The 22755-nt window shown below is 39.7% G+C and overlaps 1 protein-coding gene across 8 annotated transcripts in view; it reads left to right on the top strand.

Moving 5' to 3' along the window:
- The window catches only part of RUNX1T1 (RUNX1 partner transcriptional co-repressor 1), a 116474-nt gene that overhangs the window by 2465 nt on the left and 91254 nt on the right, over positions 1-22755 (top strand). For 3 of the 8 annotated variants that reach the window (XM_058832095.1, XM_058832088.1, XM_058832090.1), the window contains exon 2: positions 17711-17880. The exons of 2 other annotated variants lie outside the window; for them this stretch is intronic. In XM_058832095.1, the coding sequence (XP_058688078.1) occupies positions 17793-17880 (88 nt within the window). In that variant the 5' untranslated portion in view covers positions 17711-17792. Of the gene's footprint in view, positions 1-5166; positions 5423-17710; positions 17881-22755 lie in introns of those variants that run through there. 3 more of the 8 variants (XM_058832089.1, XM_058832094.1, XM_058832092.1) reach the window with 3 other exon arrangements.

Raw genomic sequence — 22755 nt, 5'->3', positions numbered from 1 at the left:
TGACCAAAGCAGGATTTTTTTTTTCCCCTCCCCATTTTTGATCTACTAATCTGTTTTGACTTATTTCCTACTTACAGTAATGCTTGCATGCTTTTTGAAGGACTTAGAAAATATTTTCCATTGACATGTAACTAGAAACATAATTATTGTATTTGTAAACACAATATGGTAGGGCTAAGGGTGAGAATAATTCATTTGACTACACCCTTGAAGCCTTACATTTCCATCTCAATTTCTGCATCCTGACAGATGCAATGGAAAGTTTAAATAAGCAACTTTGTTAACTGCAGTTTGAGGCAAGATGTGAAAGACTTTTTTAGAGTTGAATTCTATTGTCCAGGTTTTGTGTTCAGCTTTTCTGTTAACGGCTTAGTGAATCTGGATAGCTGAGAGGATTGAAACTGGTTTCTAATGGTTGTTAAAGCTGATGCTTGACCTTTCCATGGGAAGTCTGAAAACCTCATTCAGTTTATTCTGGGCTGATTTCCTTAGGAAATCCAATATGATCAGGGAATTTCCTTCAGCTCGGCTGAATGGTAAAAAAGTTACTCCATCTTGTTTATGCGTTCTGGTTTTAGCACTAGGTGTTTCTGTGGCTTCCTGTCAATAGGAAGATAATAGGAAAAGACATGAGTATGTCTCATTCATAACTGTACAATCTGTGAAAATATGAAGTTGGCAAAGGTTTTGTTAGGTGTGAGATTCACTGCAGATTTGCTATAAAGTTTTTTAACTGGGAACTTGCAATAACTATGTTTGATAATTGATAGCTTTCTAAAAGGTCAGTTTTACCATATCTGAACCTTCCGTATAATTGCTACTATTTTCAAATAAAGAGTCATTTTCCTTCGCTGTCATGGGAAGTTCAACCATGCATCAGTGCAAGAAAACACCAAACTCTACCAAAAATCTAACAGACTCTTAAATCCATTCGTGCCTCTGGCAAGCTGGAGCCAGGCTAGAGGTACAAGAGATGATAGCAGGACTTCCTTCTGTCTTGTGCTTGCAGAAGGGTGAGCGGCTGGGTTCTTGAGCCATGAGCATGCTGTAGGGAGACAAGAACCATTCTGTTTGTAATGGAATGCAGACAGCAGTGTTAGGTCACTGCTTCCTGGCAACTGCTGCACAAGTTGTTTTTCTTCAAAGGCTTTGAGCTTTTAAATAGTTTCCAAAATCTTTTTAAGTAAAACACTGCCTTCTTCCATTTTCAACCACCTTAACGTTAACTTGTTTCATGCCTAAATAATGGACCTGTAAAACGGTCACACGGTATCTCTCATCTGTGTACGCTTAACACTATGTATGCCTGTGTGCACATGGAGTTTTATACCGGGAGTATTGTTTTAGAATAATGGGGGAGAAAAATAGCTCCACCTGGAGTGCTGGTCAGTGGATAGTCAGTCCAGGACATTCTTCCCTGTCAAATCCTGTTTCTCACTTCTCTGGAACGAACTTCAGACGACAGGCGTTGAATGTGAAGCTCGCCTCACTGAGGTACTGTGCAGACTGCAAACTCCTCATTGCCAGACGCTTTGGGTGAAATAGGCATCTGCAGTGTTTGCATTGGGGGTGATGGGAGAAAGGGCTTGCAATTGTCATTTTCAACTTTCAAATCCACTTGCCACAGTCCATTACTGTTAAATCTTTAGCTAATTGAATAAGGATATCAGTATGTTGCTATTGCAGGAGCTTCAGACTTTTTAGATTGGGGGTGGAAGAGAAGGTCTTGTTCTTTGTTCTGTAGAAACTTGTCATGCAGAGATCAAGAAGACTTAATAGCTGAAATAAAACATGAATTTGGTGTTCTGAAGGGGCTATTTCTCATGGCTTGGCTAAAGAAATGTGAAAAGATAATTATTTAATCTGAATACATTAAAAAACCTTGATCTGTGTAGTTAGTAGCAGCCTGCTCTTCATACAACCTTTAAAAACAACCTATAAAACATTTAAAAAGTTGAAACTGACACTGAATTTAGTATAAGTAATGAGAGTGTAAATCCTTAAAACATTGGCTTCCAGGTTACATGGTCTTCATGTTGTTTCACATCAGCGATCTAAAACAGTTGATTTAAAAACTGAAATTCTAAGGCAATGAGTCTTGGTTTTCCACATAGATCCTTTTTAAGGAACATAGATCCTTTTTAAGGAACATAGTTCCTTTTTAAGGAACTGATTTTAAAATGCAGTTATCCTGCTCTTAGTATAAACTTTATTAATTTAATATATGGTAGCACAAATACATCAGGAAGTAGCAGACTGTGTGGTTTTGTGGATAAAGAAAAATGAACAGCAGACATAAAATCAAAGTCAAAATCTCCTGTTCTTTAAAATCTTTATTTCCTCCCCACCAAATTTTCATCCGAAAGACATTGACTTCCATCTTCATTTTTTTCTGCCATCAATATGAAAGTTTCCAAATAACATTTAGACAACAGTGGACATTTTATTAAAGTAAACATTAGTTCAGTATAATGGAGGTAATTGTAAGTGATAAGAGCAGAGCAGGTTATCTGTGTGTTGTTTAAACAGAAGGAGCTATTTTGCACCATTTCCAGTAGCCATCTGTAGAGGAGAAGGGTTTGCACCTGTCTGTCCACACTAATTATAGATTAGGTCCAAAGAAATGAAATTTGAGTAGCCTTTCTCTTAATGAAATCCATAGTGATTTTATTGTAAACGTGTTTTGTACGGTGATCGTTTGTCTGTGAGTAAAATAAATTGCTGTATGGCTGTTATGTACTTGTAGTTGTAAAGCATGATACTGCTGCATTAACAAAGGTCCTGAATAAAAATGCAGTGCTCCATTTAAGTCCTAGGCTTCAGTGATGGCTCTAGCTACACTAAATCAAAAAGGTTCACTGTAGGCACAGTTATTTAAGGGTCTGTTTCAGGGTAGGCTTTTCAGTTATCATCACTTTCATGTCAGTGTACTGGCATGTAGGTGGTCCTTTGCCTGAAATATGAGGCAGAAATGGTTTCATGTTAAATATGTACACACATACATGCAGAGTGTGTCAGAAATACTTTCCTCTGGTTTAACTTATATTATTAAAATAAAGTGGAAAGAGTGAGAAATGCATTCTGAAGTAAAAGGTCACATGAATTTCTACCACATCTGTTTACAGTAATTATGAACGTAATTAACATAAGAATTACAAGTGAGGTAATGACAAGCTGAGCTTTGAGATATTATGCCATAATAGTCATATGTTGGAATTCTCACATTATAGCACACTAGAATTCACATATTCAATGCAAGAAAGAGAATGTTAGATTTTTATCTATTTTAATGCTTCAAAACTTATCTGCCTGGGGCAGATGGACTTTCCGCTTTAGAAGAAGGTAACCCATTATTACAAGAGAGTCAGTTGAAATTAAGATTTCTAGCCTGCAGCTTGGACTTTGAGACAGCTGTGCTTATGGAACGCCACTTCTGTTACGCATTTGTATTCTGATTGTATTTATTTTATTAATACACATTGTTTTATTTTTAAATGTGTTTTCACAGCAAACTGCTTACATTAGAAAGCATCCTGGATTAGTTTTTCTTTAGAGTTTTGTGATTTGAGTAATAAAAGTATCATCAACATAGACATAAGATGCACATGGTGGCCCTGCAAGATGAGAATCTGGCAGATCCTAAATTAGTTCATGGCATGATATGTATGTATTTCAAAGAAAAGCTCTGTAACAGAAATACCAAAAAAGAGCAGTCTCTAATTTGTGTGTAATAGTTTAAAATAACATATGCAGAAAGAAATTTGTCTTACCTTGCAGGTTGAATTAATTAGTAAGTCACTTTTCTTTAGAAATGAGTAAAACATACCATTAAGTTTAGGAGCTAAGGTTTCAAACAAGTTGACTAACTTTTGTAATATGACCTGTCTGATTACCTCTAAATATGGTTGTCACACAACTGACAACTGGAGGAAGTTGAGGGAGAAGTGGCCCTTCTTCAGGGTAAAAATACTGGCTGAGGAATGCATAATGAATTTGACATGTGAAAATCAGTTTGCTTTCATTGAAAAATCAAGGTGCTGGTTTTGCAATAGGAACATTTGGCCAATTGCTGTCTTTCCAAGGCTAAACATATAGAGTGGTTTATGAAAAAAATTACCTTGTGCTATGTCTCAGTGATACCAAGAGGTTTTCACATTATTGGATTAGTGGAGGATTTGTGACAGACCCCTTTTTATCTGACATTCATTGCAGTGACACGATTTTCACACACATGCCCTTCCCCCATCTAGGTTCTGGTTTTCACTTTGTATTATGTGTCAAATTCCCTTTATTCCTTTTCTTGTGGAATAAACTGCTATCTTGGACGAGTGATTTTGGAAGGAGTTTTGCACTGAACAATGCCAGTCTCACTTCAGTGTGCTGTCATTGTCCTCCCTCCTTCGTGGTGCTCCTTGGCCGACATGCAATGGAACTGCGTTTCGTAACAAATAAGTGTTGATTCCCAGCGACAAACATTTTAGAAATTTTAAAACCTGAGCGCATAGAGTGCTTGGTGCTGGCATAGCTATTCTGCTGGCTGGCTGTGGTCATGGCAGGCAAGCCAGGCTGCTTTGCTGTCTCCCCTTTCCAGACCTTGTGCTAAACCTGGGCTCTTCGATGAATCCTGACAAAACAGCCCCTCAGTTTCTACAGAGCCCGAGTTGTGAAGTGTTGGGACCTACTTCTCCTTATCACTCATCCTCCGGTGAATGATGCCACTAGTTTGTAGCAGCAGTGCTGTACTCAGGTTCTTATGCCAATGGTGACAGTGACCAGGCCGGGTTAGGTAGGGACTTGGCCAAACTGGGAGTGGGTACAGTCTGTGAGTGCGCTAGGCCAGCACCCAGCATGGGGGATGTAGGTATGACCTGTGAGGGGGGAGCCGGGCTGCAGTAGGTATGGCCTGTGAAAGGAGAGCTGAGCGGGAGGCAGTCACAGGGACGGTCGCCTCGGTGGGGGTGGCAGCGACCTCCGGCAGAAGAGCCTTGGGGAGCCAGCGCTGCTGTGCGACCCCAGGCAGGGTCCTTATCCCGGAGCGGTGCTGGGCAACTTCCAGGCCCGGAGCCGGGCCGGGTGCCGGCCAGAGGGCAGGCACACGCAGACCTGGGCACCTCCGCCTGCTCCCCCGGTGGGCGGCGCGGAGGTGGCGCCTCTCCCCGTGCCGGGCGCGGCCTCCCCGGGGACCCCGGCCCGGCCCCAGCTCCGCTCCCGGCCCCGCTGCCTCGCACATCCTCCGGCCGCCATCTGGGCCGCGCTGATACCGTAATCGCCCCGATGCACGCCGCCGTGCCGCTCCCCCCGCGCCGGCGGGGCCGCGGAGCCGCGATGCTCCGTCCCTGCGCCGCAGATAAGCTGCGAGGCGCGTGAGGCGCACAAAGCCCGGGCCGCGCCGGCGCCTCCTCGTCCCTCCCGCCGCCGGAAGGTAAAATCTCCACCCGCGGGCGGGAGAGGCGGAGAGGCGGGCGGGGGGACACCCCTCGCCGCCTCACACCGCCCGGTCCGGCCCGGCTCCCTCGGCGCTGCAAAAGTCGATAGGCGCGGGGAGAAGTGAAGATGTAACTACTTATCTCCCCCCGGACCGGGCGGGGGATTTACAGGCGGAGATTAGCCGGCGGGGATATGGGATCTGCCTTTTGTTGTGCTGCTTTCCCCCGCCCCCGGGCAGCGCTGAGGGGAGCGGAGAGGGGCTCGCTTGCCGGGCCGGCCGCGGGGAGGGAGGAGGTGGCAGCAGAACAAAGGTGGTGACTAAGGAACCCCACTTTAAACACAGCCTAGGGGAGCAGAGAGTGCCATGTCCGGCTGTCTGGTGGGACGGGGCGGAGGAGACCCGGCCTGGGGTGGCAGCGGGGCCAAGGGGATGTGACAGCCCCCGCCTGTCACGCCCGGGCACCCACCTCTCGCTCCTGGGGTGGCTTCAGTGAAGGCTCCTGACTTCCAAAATCCCCGCGCAGGGTGACACTGGGATTTGTGAAAAGTGGCCTCTTTGCTCTTTTTTATTGTTTCAGATGAACTTTCGGTGGTGCTTTTTAAGTTCTCTCCCGGATTAAGATGACTTGCACGCTCAGTGTATGTACGCACGCTGCTTTAGCAAACGGCTTTATCAGTGGTCATATCTTAAAGCAACATTAAACGATTACCTTTATATTTAAAAGTTTGAAATATTTATACTGCCGTTTCACTTTGTCAAGTGTTTGCACAGATAGATATATAGATATGATCTGGTAACTAAAAGCCTAATTAAAATTTGTTTAAAGCCAGGGGGGCATGTATTCTTGTTGACAGCAGCAGATCGATAGGGTAAGACAATAGAGCCCCATTATTTTACTTCCATTGACTGAACATATTGACATTTCAGGTTTGCGATTGCCTCAGTGAGCATGATGAAACACTGAAATTCATGAACCAACTGTCTGGAGTGGCACATATATTACTGTATGTCATCTCTGCCTTCAGGTTACCTTATCACTGAAGCAGAATGGTAATGGATGGCAGCAGAGTACTTCAGGGGGGTGAGGGCTCTATCAGTTAAGAAGCTGACACATAGCAGGTTTCAGGAGTATCTTTAATTACACTTAGAATTATTAATTACACCTAGAATTATGTACAAAGGAAGATGGTCCTTGTTACCTGCTGCTGTGTTTCAGAGTTTACAGGCTCAGAAGCAGACGGGATAACAAGGTACTTATGTTGCATTTTTTATATACATGGCTCGATATCTTTAACTTTTGTAGGGTCCCAAGGAATTCTGGTTGTGCTGTTTGCATGCTTGCCATGTTCACCAATGGCAGCATCTCAACCCAGTCTTGATGCTCAAGTTCCAGAGCATCTGTTAGACCTTCTCCCAGTCAGAAGACTGCAAAGGAAACAAAGAACAACTTTGAAATAAATAAATGCCCTTTGAATTTCTGTCCCCTCAACATGTTCAAATAACATTGCTCAGGGAATTCAATGCAGTGAGACTACAGCGGAATATGAAACATACATGCATACATGTACATATACACACACACACACAAACATTTTTTCCTTGGTGTAAGCGCCATAAAAAGAAATGTCTATGCAATATGTGAACATGAATGCATAATTGTATACATCAGTTTATCTGATTGGATATAAATGTGTATATAAAGAAGACCTCTGTCTGCAGACTATGCAATGTGTTTATTATTTCAAAGGCTTTCACATCATCTTTAAAATCTAGATGACTGTAGAATGAAACCCATCAGGGTAATGCAGAGATAGAGATTGAAATTAACCTAAAGCAGACAAAGAACAAATACAAAAGAGCTGTTACAATTTAACTAATTTTTAAAAGTAAGTGGAATGAAAATATAAAATGTATTTTATGTGCCATCTACTCAGCAATTGTTGCCATCAAGTGGACTGCCGATGCCCTTTAAGATGGTAAAAAGAAAACTAGTCCTTTATACCATTTTCCTGAAAATGTTAGGTTTCTGTTTGATCAGCAGGTGCTGTTGAGATGAAAGCCATGTGTAAATTTTCAGAAGGCCAAAAGTGTCAATTCAGAAAAGGAAAGTGATAAGAGAAAATGCAATCAGTTTTCCTGTTTTCAATTTGTGCAGGATTTGAAGAGCTGTTTTGTTAAACTGCTACATCTGCTCCAATATGAATATTGAACTACTTCCACTAAAAATAACACCCTATAATTTGGAAGCCATTGCAATCTTTTGTTAATGCAAGTGGGTTATTCGAAAAAAAAAATCTATTCTGAAAAATCTCCTGCCTAATGTGCATTTTTGTTTATCGGCACTTTTATCTTCAGCAGATAAAATGGCATTATGCAATTAGGACCATATCTATTTGAACTGGAAAAATGACACTGGATAGCTGAATGTCACTGTGTTGGTAAAAGGATTTAATTCGTACTTTTAAAATAATTTTATTAATAAACTATGATTGTATCTTAAAATGACGTGTGGCTGTTTCCCCATTGCAGCAATACGGCTTTTACTTATTACTGAGGACCTTCAGCAATGTAAAGGATGTTCAGTATATAACAGAACATTCTTTGGCTTGTTTCATTCCTGATATACCTGCAAATCTTAAGTTTAGTCCCATCAAGGACATTTTAGTTAATGGGGATTTTGGAGTAACTTTTGCCATGGTAAATGAAATGACTGAGTCATATTTGAATTCATATAGACAGAAATATTCACTGATGTGGAGCTGCTAATCCAAGTGAATTCTAGGACTTGTAAAGCATAGTATTGGTAGAACATACATTTTCTATCATAAGCACCTCTGGAGAATATAACACTGTTGCTTTTTAATTAAAGAAAGAAAGAAACAAACAAAAAAGCCAAACTAGCAACCAATAACCTAACAGAAAGGACCTGTGTTTGTTAATTTTATAAATAAGGATCTAAATGAAGAAGGGATAATTCACTGTAACATCTATGGAGCCCTCTGTACATAACATGAGTAAATGTGCAGAATAGAATGAGAGCTTTTACTACTTTATTTCAACATAGAGAATTACTTGGTTTTAATATTAGGATGGGTTTTAGCTGTTGAAGTCTAATTTAATCTAATAGTCAGGAACTAATTTTTTTGGTAGGTGTCTGCATGGGAAAGGGCCTTGCTGATGCTTCTGTTTGGTTTTGCGATTGGATTTGTAAGCTTTTGACCTTGGGGAATTTTCCTCAAAGTGATCTACAGATCAGAAATAATTAAAATTCAATAAACTGAAATTTAAATATAGAATGGATTCTGTATGAGATCCGTGCTTGTGGTAGGTTGTCTAGAAGTCTGTAGCATGTCTACTTTATAGTTTGTATTCCCCAGCATAACTGTGTGCACACATGTGCATAAATTTATGTTGAATGACAGAGGGATAATTATTTATACAGATTTTGTCCAAAACTCTGTGCTCTCCTGAAACATAACAAAAAGCCTCCCTCCCCAGAAGAGTGTTTACATCCCGTGACAGTCACTAGATTCAAATCTTCTCAACATGAAAGTTGTTTCCTTTCCTCCAAACCTTCTTTTCCCCAACAAAGCTAACCCTGTTAAACCTCACCTTCTGTGGGATGTATACATAGTTATAGACATATGTACGAGAAGTAAATATTACAGAAAAAATGGCCGATTGGGGCAAAATGTCTGTAGCCTTAAATAGCTTGTGATATCTGCCAACAGCAGGAGCGGCGCTGAGGAGGCCCTACCTCGGCTGACCCAGGGATGTGAGAGCCTCGGGGAGCCTCGCGTTTGTGCTTGGTGCCTGCGTGGGGCTTTCTGCTCGCAGATACTGCCGAGCAAATGCTCTGGCAGCAGTGTGTGAGAGTAGAGACTGCCTACCTGAAGAGTTTTGAAACCAAGGAGCTTTCTGCTTTGGTCATGGGATTTTTCTGGTACTTTCCACAGGGGTTGGGGTGGAACCCAGCCCCAACAGAAAGATTATAGCTGGATGCAGGGTGTCCAGATTTTCTTATCTAAATGTTCTGAACACATTCATGGGAGTGCTCTGTTTTCTTAATCTTTGCCAGAAATGCTGCATACAGCTTTGCTGTTCTTGTTGAATAGTTGCCATATTGAACTCCACTGGTTGTGAATGGAAATGTGAATACTTTAATGTTCCCTCTCATTTTCTGTAACACATTTTGGGATGCTTGGAAAAGGAAGGCATCCTATATACTCGGAAGTATTTCAGGATACACAAGAAGAATTTAATAGAAGTTCTGAAACTTGGGTTTGTTTATATGTAGTTCTTGGGCATGTGTGATATGGTGACTTACTTAAGGGATATGTTTTTATACTCAGTATTATTTATTGAATGGAATGTTTGTGAAAGTACAATTGTGTTGTACAGAACTGTACAGCAACGATATTCCTGCAAGATCCCATATTGTAACATGCTGATTTGGGATCCTCATGGGATAGCTCATGATTTCTTTAATCATTTTGGAAGGCATTTGATTCATTGCCAGCTTTATGTCTATCAAGACAAGTATACTCTGGTGCTTATAGTAAAGTAAAATGTGCAAAGTTCACAGAGGGTAGAGAATAGGTTCTTTTGGAAATTGGATTGCAGTCTGGAAAGACAGAAGACTCCACCTAGTGGAGTGGAATTAATATGCACATGGTGGCAGGCAGCAGTGTGTAATAAAATAGGTATCATTTATAAAGAGCTGAGTTGGTACAGAGAGTAAAGCCCAGGAATTCAAGCAAGCATCTGAAGCGGTGGTTGTATGACTATTACAAATTGTACCAGGCTGTAGTTCTTTTCGGAGCTCTAGGAGGCTTATGTATGTCTGCCATGTTGGATGCTAATATGCAGTTTACAAAAGTAGTTGGTATTACCATTTGCTTTTTTATTTTGTGGTGCCTTTTATTTGGAGATCTGCTGTCTACAATTTTTGATTTCTGATGGTGACCCCATAGGTGCCCCTTTTGGTTGTGGCCCAGGTGTCATTTTAAATAGCTCCGGAAAAATAACAAAACCAACCAACAATTCAGCCCACAAAAAATACCACTTTTTCCCCACAACTGCTTATTTTTCGGAATGCCTTTTCTGGTTTTGCTTCTTTTGCTTTGGTAATGGCAATATCATAATGTTGGTTCTGCATGTTACCATGACAGGTTGTGTAGCATGTTGAGTAAAGTTGTGTGTGCTTTCTGGGAGTCACAAGGTTTAACAAACTCTCTGATTAAACATCAGATTATATAGCATTTTGTACCTGTGCTTTACTGTCCCATTGGTTTGGTCACATTGTGCTACTGGAATGTAATAAAATGAATTTTAAAGCTGGGATGTGAGTGAACATCCAACCTGAGCAGCTAAGATACTGCCCTGAAATCCTCTTGGAAAATTCATCCTAACATTGAATTATACATGCATTAAATAAGTTCAGGAAGAGAACTCCCCAAGACCAGCTCAGGCTTTGACAGTGAGAGGGTGAGGCTATTGCCAGAAAATGGGATGATTAGGGTGCAACAGAGGAGACAGAATGCTGCAGAGGATATTTGGGAAGAGTGCTCCAAAGGAGCGCTTCCAGTGAAATCCAGGTGGGGTTTGTTGCCAGAGCCATTAAAGCATAATGGTGCCAGAAAAAGCTGCCAACAAATGTGGGAATAATGGCGCCTGTGGGTGTGTTGTCAATGGATGGTACTGCCAGGATGATTTTTTTATTTTATTTTAATGGTGACATTGCTAAAAGTATTTAAGGGTAATGTTATAGAAAGTGTTTTAGTGAGTGAAGTCACTGAGTTCCAGGAACCATTAAGCAAAACCTGTTTCATGACTCTACTATTTATTATTTTAAATCTTGATGGCAAACCACTTAATGCTAGAAAAACAGGCTGCAACCTGTATTAAAGTGTCCTACAGGTGGATAAGGAAACCATCCTACTGAACTGAATAGCCCAAGGTAGTTTCTGAATGCTGTACAAATTTCATGTGCACCATGATAAATTAATGCAACTCCATGGATCAGCAGAGCTTGTAAACATTGAATTAAAATACTGGAGCTCAGATCTTCCGTGATACTCCCATACCCAGTTCTCACTGAAGACAGTGTTTCTTTAGTTTAAATGCCAGTCTGAGGAGCTGGACCTTCAGGTTTTCTGTACTCCCATCTCACAATCTCACGTCTGTGATCTTGACAATACTTTCTTGGATCAGTTCTCAGACTTAGATCTAGATCTCACCCTAATAAAATTGGCTAGCTCAGGTCTCAGTGTAAAGCAAAGGCATTCTTTTTGAATTGTAAATCACAGACTTACCTGACAAGACTTCCATATAAAGGAGAGAAAAAGTTTTTTCCTTCTGTAATAATACTTGCAGATTCCTGTTGAGTCCTTTAGGCCAGGATTCAGCTTGTGTATCCCAAGATCTGTTTTAAATTGTGTTTAAGATGGCTGTCTGTCTGTTTTTCCCGAGAAGTGCACAGCTACAGTAAATGCCAGCTACAGTAGTTGGAAGGAGGGGATCAATGTATAATTTTCCTTCCTCATTCTGGGATTTATTGGTCCCACCTTCTTCACATGGGGAGCTTCTAATGTTAATTTTCTCTTTTGTTTTTTCATTTGTTTTTAAGTCCAGGTGTAAATTTCACCATCTATTACAGTTATTATTGGCTGCTGTTGTTTTTATTATTCCATGGCTTCTCTGGGAAGAGAAGGATGGGCAGGACCTCAGTGACACTGCCAGAGCAAGTCATCAGTGGTGATGTCTGCCCCTCAGGAGGTCACAGGAAACAGGTGGCTGTGTTAATTGTCCTCACTCCCAACTCTTGTCCTTCCTGGAGGGAATTTAGAAGTAGTCAGGAAGTGTCAGGCCTACTGTGTTCCCCCAGGTTCACTACTTAAGGCATTCATAATAATTTGAGGTATGTGCCAAGCAAAGGAGACTGTCTGGGAATCCTTACTGTCCTTTTTTAAGCTGAGTGGCTACCTGGCTGGGAGGGCTGAATGCTGTTGCTGCAGGGCATGTTTGGCATTGCTACTGGAATCCAACAGAATAACAAAGAATTCTATTAAAAAAAAAGCATTTTCCTATCATATACTGTTTTCCTTCTTTTAAGATATTCATAAAAAGTCCTAGGTAAGCAAACTACAAAAACTCAAGAGGTGCATGAAATATTTCCGGAAACTATGATTCACTTTTATCTGCTGAATAGAGGATGGAGAATGTCAGTGTATTTTCTGCTTAGGCCAGTTTTAATTGTCTTTGTTGCAACTGCACCATCAGTAGTCATGGATCTCTGAATGGCACTCAATCCTGTGTTTCAGAAAATCAGTTAGGGTCTTGCTCCTTTATATGAGCTTCTTGTTAGCAGCTTGCTTGATTTTTGTAGAAGTGAAGGTGCACAGTATTACGGAGTATCTCACTGCAAATGTGGCACTCAGTGCTGTAGACCAGATTTTGAATTACCAGTAATGTTTCTATTAAGTGTATTTTGGAAGGTATTCACTCAAGTTGGAATTGATGTGAGTTGAGTAATAAATATACAAGTTATTCATCTGCCATATGCATTTGGGGTGAAAATTCTGAGCTTCTGCTCAGGTGTACTCTTCTTATTGCTGAGATTACTTGGCTAAATAAGGTGGGCTACAGGCTTATGTGGCTGGTGAATCACACTAGTTTCTGAATCACTCTTACAAAATACCAGCTTGAAATGCTAGCAGATAATAAAGAACACATTGTACTTGGACCAATACATTATTTAAAGAATAGCATTTTAATGTAGAATATTTTGTAAAATATTAGTTTAAGAACCACTATGCAATTTACTTCCATCAAACACATTGTACCAGGAAAAAAATACCTCCTTCAGAAGGGAGAAGGTGTCAGTATTGTGGAAGAATATTTCATTTTTATCCAGCTATTTGCTATTTAAGCTCCCTTCTTTTCACTGCGAGGAGATCAGCTGACAACAGCAGCAACCAAATCACGTTTGCAGCTGGGCAATTACAGTAGACCCTGAGATCTGCAACTGTCAACCATGAACGCAGATGCCTTCAAAGTTCTGTTTTTCTTCCGTGTGGAAGTCGTTGGCATGGAACAGATGCCTTCATTTTGGAGAAACCAACCGCTGGATATAATTGGTTCTCTCTTGTCTTGTCCTCTAGGGACAGTCTCTCACAGATGAAATTAGATGAGAGGAAAAAAAAAAGACACAGGCACACACACACATGACATGAAGCAGGAGTTTTCAGGATCCCTCTCTGTTTTGTCACGTGGAACTGTTTTCAGCTGGAAGATTTCACTCCATTTTTAGTACTCTACACACACACATGATGATGATGCTATATAAAAAACATGCAAATGAAAATATGTATCTGGCCAAAGTTTATTATTAATCTAGGCATGCTTGTTTAGAAATAAGACAAGCATATCCAGCCCATATTACTTATTGTTAAATGTTGACTTCTGCGATATTTATTAGTGCTGCAGTCTCAGAAATTTAAAGTTAAGTCTCAGAAGAGACAAGATGCTTTAAAAACTGTTTTGTTGTGGTGGTGGAATCAAAGTATTTTTATCAAATGATTTGGTAGATAATAACATGGGAGGAAAAAAACAACTAGCAGACTTCAAAATTCATCTAGCATTACAATTCAATTAAGAAATCATCTTTACAGGAACTTCAGCAGAGTTAGTCTGATGGACACCTGTGAAGTGCTATTTCTGGGATCCCTGTCATAGGGTACTGAAGTGACTGTGTCTTCTTACTGCAGGCACCTAAAATGAGATGATGGCAAATGGACTTAGAGGCTACAAGAGAGGGAGAATCTGCCTACCTTGTGCCTGTCAAAGTGTTTCTGTCAAACCCTCTCTGCCCTGGTGTAACAGCTACCAAATCATTGTGGTTTTTGTTAAATTACACTATTAAAATAAATTTATACCACCTTTAGGTTGCCTTAATAAGCTCAGTTGTGAACTGTGACAGGCAGTGCTGTGTATTCTTGGGTAGAGTGGGTGCATCTGGGAAGTGGGTGCAGCAGGGATCAGGGACTGCCAGGAAGTAAAACTGCCACTGCTGGTACCCAAGACCCTGGAGGCCTTATCTCTGAATGCCTTTTCTTTCTATAGTTTTATTTCCTAGAACAAGTTGGTGGTTTTGGTTTTGGTTCTTTTTTTTTCTTTTTAGTATATATTGCAGTTTGAGGTATCAGTCCCTATTTAATGTGATGCACTTACTACTACTGTAGTAGTAATGTCACCAGCAGTGAAAACTGTCAGGAGTTACCCTGGTCCTGCATTGGTGTGGATAGCTGGTAGAAGGCAGTCGGCAGCTTAGGATACTTGATGGAGCTGGATAGCTGCCCTGCGCTGTGGTCCTTTGTTTCCTGCTAGCCCCCGGGAGGATGTTTGGAGGGACTTTCAGCAGTTAGAAGGCAGCCCCAGGTAAATTTGTTTTTGTGCTGATGACGCTTTATAAAGTTTTTTATTCTTTGCAGTAGGACTGCACAGATTCTGTGATTCTGTTTTGATTCTGATTCACAGAACTTGGGTGCAACAGTGTGCTTTCTCTCAGCGTTATATTTCTGAAGAACCACATATTAAAGGGAAAATTTAACTGGGGAAGTGCTTAGGTGATGAAGGGATTTCTGGCAGTAGCTAGGAAGTACAATAATGGCTGGTTTCATCTGAGGCTGATCCTGATATTTGTAGTTTTTACATCCTATTAATTCCTTGAAAGATAAGCTGATACAAGAATGATTTGCCAGGGCCAACAGCTCTTCTAAAAGTCTTGGCTCAAGTTATATCCCCCTTCTCTACACATACAAGATAAAAGCACTATGAATATGAGGTTAACTGAATTCAAATAGAAGACTCTCTAGAGTTATTGCATTCCTTAGAAAATAAATACATTTCTCATATGGTTGAGATTGATCAAAAAAGTATTCTGTATGCCAGTGATTACATTCCCATCTGTGATTAAGGTTTTCTGTCTGCATCTGGTTTTCACATTATATTTCTGTAACAAGAATCCTTTATATGGCAGAGTTCACTCTCTGTATTTTCTATTAGCTGCAGCTTGAACTACTGCACGGATCGCAGATTTACACATGTGGTTTTCATTATTTCATACCATTGAGAAAAAGTAATATTTGTTTGGGAAAGTATGTTTTTCAAAATTTCCATGGTAATACAACATGTTGATCCTTTTTTATAACACTCATGTAAGACTACAAATTGTTTGAGGCATTCTGCTTTCAGTGAAGTTCAGACATTAGACAGTTTTGCATGTATAGTTGAACAACAGCAGCAGCTTACAATTCAGGAAGCAAAAATACATTTAAAGAAGGAGATTAGTGTAGAATGGGTATAGCAAAATGCATCCATCACTTTGGAAAATGTGGCATATAGAAAAAATGAACATGGGTCTGAAACAAAGGAAGAGTAGCAAATTGATGTCTTCATTGTAAAGTTGATGACAGATTTTTTTTTTTAAATAAGAACTTTTTTACAGTAAGATTCTTAAAATCTTTTACCAGCCATGAAAAAAGAGTATACTATTTGGCAGACAGAAATATTGAATTTGTATATATTACATAGTTTAACGTATTTGACCATAATTGTTTCTAGTGGCCAAATTAGAAAAGGTTAGCAAAACATGAATGTATCTTTACAGATGTCTGCTGTGCAACTCTGAATCCAAGATATGATGTTAATTGAATATTCCACTATAAGACAGTATTTCAGCCAGATTGTCACTTGGTAGAAAACTTAATGTTTAAATGATCTCAGTGAAATTAATAGGGCCACTTGGTCAGTGCAGGATTTTTCAGTTTTGGTGGGGACATGGGTTTATGACCATAAAAATCAAACAATAACAGCAATTCAGAGAATGTTGTATGCTTTTATGGAAATTTAAAGTGTTACACAAAAGTCTGGGCAATCGAAAAATACACAATTCATGCTAGGGCACAACTGAAAGATAAATATATTGGCTATGTAAGAATATTGTGACAACTAGAGAATTACATACAAAATAAAAATAATAATTTTATAAAAGTTGTTATTGTAACCTAGTTGTGGAGTCCTAACCATATTTTGGAAGTTATTTTCCAAATGCCAAAGGCAGTTGTGTCACTTTGAGAGCTCCACAATTTCCAAATTCTGGATAGAGTCCTGCAGTCCTTACCACTTGTTTTCACTGAAATCAGTGGAATTTTGGCTTCTCTCATGACTATGGGGAAATGTCCGACCACGACCGTTGGAAAGAAAGATAGGACTTTGGTGAACTCCTTTATTCTGTAACCTTAGCTTGGGAAGGTTTGTTTTGATTTGAGAAGGGTGCTTGTTTGTGGGAAAGATTGCAATTTCTATCACAAACACAAATGTGATCTTTTGCAAATGCCCTTGGGCAAGTTTTTTTTGCAGAAAGATCTAGTCCAGGAGAGGGTCTGGGCTGGATTCTGGGTTAGATGCATGAGCTGTGGCCGGATCCTTGTGCATGCTTAACTTGATGTCCCGAAATACTTGAATAGTGATTGTAGATTGAAGCATGTATGTAACTGTATGTGCTTGGCTCTGGAAAAAACTTTCTGTCTTGACATAATTATGAACCCTTGAAAAGCATATTAATGCCTTGGAAAAACTGAGAGCACTGTGATGCAGACTTACACAAATGGCAGAGTATTGTGTAACCCAAATAAACAGGTTTTTTAGGTGTTGGAGTGGGAGGGAAATTGCCTTTTCAAAAGTGGGAAGATGATTTGTAAATATATCAATAGCTTTTTGATTTGCCTTTCTTTAAATGTGTTTGCTGTTATGACTTCCAAATCCAATTTAGTATAGTGATGCATAAATTGGAAGATCTCTATTTTTAGTAAACATATTGATTTAATAAATGATTCTCTAGAGCTTCTGTTGAATCAGGTAAAGTATGTAATATTTTATATTATCTGAATGTATTTAAACCCAGAAGTTTTTACAGAATTAACTAATAGGTAGAACATAGGCTACCCTTAATTTGTTGCCTGCTATATGTCAGCTGTTTTAACTGAGTTATGCAACAACCTTTTTTGAAGAATTAATACGGTTTAAAGTAGTACCTTATATTAGCTAATAAAATGTGGTTATTTGGTTTAGAATAATGTTTCTGTCCTCCCTTTTTATTTAAAAGTCTACTATTATCATGCAAATGAAGGGGTGTGGTGCTTCAAACTGGCTGTGATATATGCTTCTTCTTTTTTTTCTTCCTTTTTTTTTTTTTTTTTCTTCATTTGTTGTTGTCAATAGAAAAGATTGATCTCTGGACTGGTGAGCATAATATCTGTCCCAGTCAGAAAAGGAAAGAGGAAATTAGAGCGATTGGTGGAGAATGATATCTGTCAAAAGAAACACTTGGAGAGCACTGAGTTTAGTGATAGGTGACTGCCGGAAAAAAGGGAACTTTGAATTTTGTCAAGGTAAGGAACAGAAAAATATTTGATTTTATAATGTGAATACTTTTTAGAAGTTATTCCTGTGTATTTAATGACTGTACCTTGCCTTGTAAACTGTAATTATAAAAGAAATCTTTCCCTTCAGCGCCAAAGAGTCTGCCTAAATCAATGAAGGTGCTGTCTTTGTTTAATACCAGTGAGAAGGAGTATTGCAATGCTAATAAAATACATCAGTCATGACTGTTCTAAAATCTTAAATACATATATGTGAAATTTGTAACTTTGGGATTCATTCTGTGTTTTTAATGACATAGTTGCTCTTTATTTGTCATGTCAGTATTATTACTTGGCTGGGTTGTGGAAATAGTGACGTTCAGTTTTCTGAACTGTGAACTGGAATAGTATTTGCAACCAGGTTAAAAGACAGTTGTAATCACATTGGCAAAATGGTTGGTTGTAATTTAGTGGAATCCTCTGTAAACTCATTGCATCAAACTGGGAATCTGTGATAAATTTGACTGAGATGATAATAATGGATATTTCTGCTTCTTATATGCAAAGATTTTTAATGTACTAGAAAAGTAAATCTGCTATTGCTGGACAAAATTTCTAGATAACCTATGACAGTCATTCCTGTCTCTACTGTAACTACATTTTTTCTTCTAAAATGGTGTGTATCTGGATGGCAAGAAACTACTAAACTGATTTTAGTGCTTTCCAACAGTTAGATAACTTTCTTTCTCAGTGTTGGACCGTATCACCTGACATAATGGAGTATAGATAAGAGTCTGGTACCAAAATAAGATGAACAGTGTCTGAGTACTCCTTGGCTTTGCCCTGGATAGTTTTAAAGATAGCTTAGCTTTGATCATATTACTTGTCCCACCTGGGACACCATGGCCCACACTGCTCTGCCTCTGGGGTGTGGGAAGATGGAGAACAGCTGAGAGAGGCAGCGGGAGCCTCTGCACATCTCCTTGTGGCAAGGTTTTGTGCACCTGTGTGAGCATACTTTTAAAAAATTAAATCCAAATAAAAATGAATTTGCATTCTAACTTGAGTTCCTAGCTCAGTTTAAAACAAATAAATGCTTTTGTGGGACCATCATGTACTCAGGCAGCATTGGAAGAGAATGAATAATCTTAGCAGGGTTTCTTCTTGTGTTTTGATTTTGCTTATTTAGCATAATTTCTCCTTTTTACTATCTACAGTCTTGTTTTTCAAAGTGCAAATGTACCCTGTACAGGTAGTTGTTAGTTGGTTTCTTTTGCCATATGGGTCTTCATAAAGGATTTAAAAAATAAATAAGTGTAAATGTAAAGATGTCATGCCTGAAGGATACAGTGCTGGCATACTAATGGGAAGTTTATTGTGGTTTATTGCTGTCAGAGCACGTGCAAGATAATGGAAACTTCCTACAACTTGGGAGAAAGGTTTATTTTCTAATACTATTAAGTTAAAGAAAGGGAATTAATATGACTAAAATTCACTTCATCTCTATAAAGTCCAACTGGTCTGGTGGTTGATAAAGTTTTCATAAAAGGGAGGGAACAGCACCTTATCCCTCTCGTTCACTGTTGTGCGGGTTGTGCTCTCTGTGTTGTCTGGGTGCAGGCACATCTCTGCTATGGTGAAGTTGCTGTATACTGCATGATTCCCTTCCCCGTGCAATTCTATCAATTGTGGCCTTATACCTAAATAAACACAGCTCTATGTGACACCTCTTACAGAGTCAGCAATATTGTATAGTTTTCACCTTGGTAATGAAGAATTCAGAACTGCTTTGTAGCTCTTCAGAGAGTGATTAGTGGTGGTTAACAGTTTTTAGATCTTTGGCCATTCCCATTTTGACATTTACATGTATTGAAGTGACTGGGTAAAGTGGCTACATTTAGATGTATTTGTGACATGCTCAAAAATTTTAATCTTAAATGGCCAAGAAGTTCCACATTTTCATTGACTTTTTTGTTTTATATTTCAGTGAGTAATTAGAGATTGTGCCAACACTATTTGAACTTAATTTGGACTTTGATGTGCCCAAGAAGCTTTGACTTGCTGTCTGAAACCTAAATGTAGTGAAAGGCAAAAAAGAAGTGTTTTGAGTATATTGCCCCCTTGAAGCAATGGCCTCTTGTAGTAATGACTGCTTCTGCTGATGTGACCCCTTTCAAGCATCCTCATCTTTCTTTTGTTATTGCAAAGTCATCTTCTCTTGGCTTCCTTTTTTTATCTTCAAAACAACTGTTTTCTTACCAGAGTGTCTTAAGGAGCACAGTGAAAATAATAAAGTCCCCATAAAACATATCACAGATGCAGAAGAGTACCAAGTGTATTACAGTGAATTGTCCTTCCAATCAGAATTTCATCTGTTCATGTGGTGCAGACCTGTGGCTTGCTGGCATTGCTCTTGATTGGAATGTGGGAGAACTTAATGAAAAACAAAGCCAGGATGACAAGGACAGACTCCACAGCAAACATGGGTTACTTCACATTAGTAAGAAAGTGAAATTCAAAATACTGCTTTGGAGACAGCCCCCTGCTATGTGGGAGCATGTACGGGTGACTCTGCAAAGGACTCTGGTGCCCTGCTCGCTGCTACCTTGCAAATAAAGCATTTTTCTCTTTAGGTCAGGTTGATTTGGGCCAGTTGAGAGCAGTGGCTGGTTTCTCCAGCTTGCTTTCTGAGCCAGTAAGAGTATCCTGGGCAGGAATCCAGCTTTTGAAGTACAAAGAAAATAACCCATAATCTATATAAAATGCTAGCGGATGGGGAAGGGAGGAAATTTACAGAGAATGAGTGAGTTTGAGAATAACTGTGTTAAAAGGAGAATGTAAGGGGAGTGTATGTGTTTGACATTAGTATTTATTTTAATTTGAAAATATGATGTTTGAAACATCTGAGGTGAGCAGAGGACAAGCTCTTGCAATATGATATATTTATTAGTAAACTGAAACCAAGTGCTTCAGGTCAGGTTCCTTTTTCAAAGTGATTTTTTCCTCCTGAATTTGCAGAGTTTGGGTTCCTTCTCTGTGCCCCTCCTCCCTGCTGCCCCTCAGTGTAATGTGTCTCTGATAACGTTAATGGGCTTTGCCCCACATGGAGCAGCAAGTGTATTGTACCACTGCTCACTGATCCCAGGTCAGTGTGATGCGTGAAATCAATTTATTTGAATCTCTTTGCCTGTATAGGAATTTGGCAGCGTGCCAGTTGTTTTCATTTAATGTTCTTTGTGTTGAACACAGACAAGCAGGCATGCTTTTGTAGTCCTCTTTCTTCTGGGCTCTTCTCTTTTCAGCCAGTATTCTATTCTGTGGATTTTTCAGAAAGAAGTAGGAATGTGTTACCTTTTTTAAAAATAATTTTTGTTTAAATAGCCTTAAAGAGCGTAGAAACTAGGTCAGTCACAGAGCAGTCCTGTGTAGGGTTTTCTGCCAAGTATAGGTGGTAATACCTGCCCTTTCCCATTTCTGAAATTTTGGGAAAAAGAGAGAGAAAACATTGGTCTAGTTTTATAATGCCTAAGTCTATGATTTATGTCCTCTTGTAAGACAAAGACTCTTCAATAACGCTTAAATAAGAATACTTTTATTTCTAAATAAGTGAGTGTCTGGCTGTTGGCTGAACAAATTGGCAGTATGTTGCAGGATCTTTTTGAGTAATGACCTTAAACTAAACATTAATTTGGGAATCCCTTGCCTTATCTTTCTGTCTGTTCATCCCCTCCTCCCAATAAATTTAATATTTTGAATGGCTGGCTGAAGAGCAGCTACATCCAAGTACCCATTTCTTTAATTTTTTCCTTATTTTTATGAGAAATCAAGGTGCGTGGAACAGAGCAAATAATTCAGCCCTTCCGAAACTGGGGGTGGGGAAGGGAGGGAATAGCAGCAGATATTTCCAGGAGGGTTTGTTTCAGAGCCTGGTGTCAGGAGAGGCAAGAACAGCAATAGAAGGCTCTGCTGGTGCTTGGGGCGGCTGGTGCGGAAGTTGATGTGCAGAACCGCGGAGCCGCTGCACAAGGGTCAGACTCGTACACAGCAGCCCCGTTTCCTTGTTTAATTACCTGAAGAGCAAAACATCCAGGCTGGGAGTGTGTGAAAACCCAGTATCTCGAACAGCAGTTTGCTGCTCTGACATCCTGCGAGGCCAGCCCTGTCTGTCCGCAAACGTCAGGGCTGGTTCCTGACAGGGGGCTATCTCTGCCGGGCCTCGGTTCCTTCCATTCAGGAGGCATTGTGTGGAAGAGGGTTTGGTCAGGAATTTGAGGTTCCTGCCGGTTCTTCCAGCCCGGACAACCCTGTGACAGATAGGCATGATTTTTTTCTTTTAAAGAATAATAATAATAAAGAAAAAAATTGGCTCTTTTTAGTCTTTCCCTTGTAATTCTGGCATTGGTATAACACTGACTGAAACAAAACATTAACCCTTTTGCTTCTGAATTCACATATTTTTTCTTTTATTTGATTCTTTCTTCTCTTGCTTGACTTCTTACTTTTAGAAATCAAATCTTCTGAGGAGCAAATTATTCGAGGTGGATTTTGTTCTGTGCAACAGTTAAACTTTTGAAAATGGTATTTTTTTGTAGCTATCATTTATATAATCATCATGCTTGGCATATTAAGTTTGTAATTTTAAGCATGCTTGGCAACATTATTTTTCTTTGTCCCCTGGATTCAAACCAAGCTAGTGTTTGTTTCTGGCCCATTAAAACAGTAGTGGCAGTTATCAATGCTTCCATTCTCATTGTTCATGTGATTTTCTTAGATGTCCAATTTGGTCTTCAGTTTTAAAGTGTTGGGATAGGGTCAGTTATAGTCCTTGCTCCTCATAGCTGCTGTTTGTGGAGGTCACAAGCAGTGTTCAGGTTTGGTCCATAGATGGACAGTGTTCATGGGATG

The sequence above is a fragment of the Poecile atricapillus genome, chromosome 2, assembly GCF_030490865.1.
Source record: "Poecile atricapillus isolate bPoeAtr1 chromosome 2, bPoeAtr1.hap1, whole genome shotgun sequence".
Classification (NCBI taxonomy): domain Eukaryota; kingdom Metazoa; phylum Chordata; class Aves; order Passeriformes; family Paridae; genus Poecile; species Poecile atricapillus.
The sequence above is the reverse complement of the archived record's forward strand: the minus strand, read 5'-3'. Positions and strand labels throughout refer to the sequence as shown.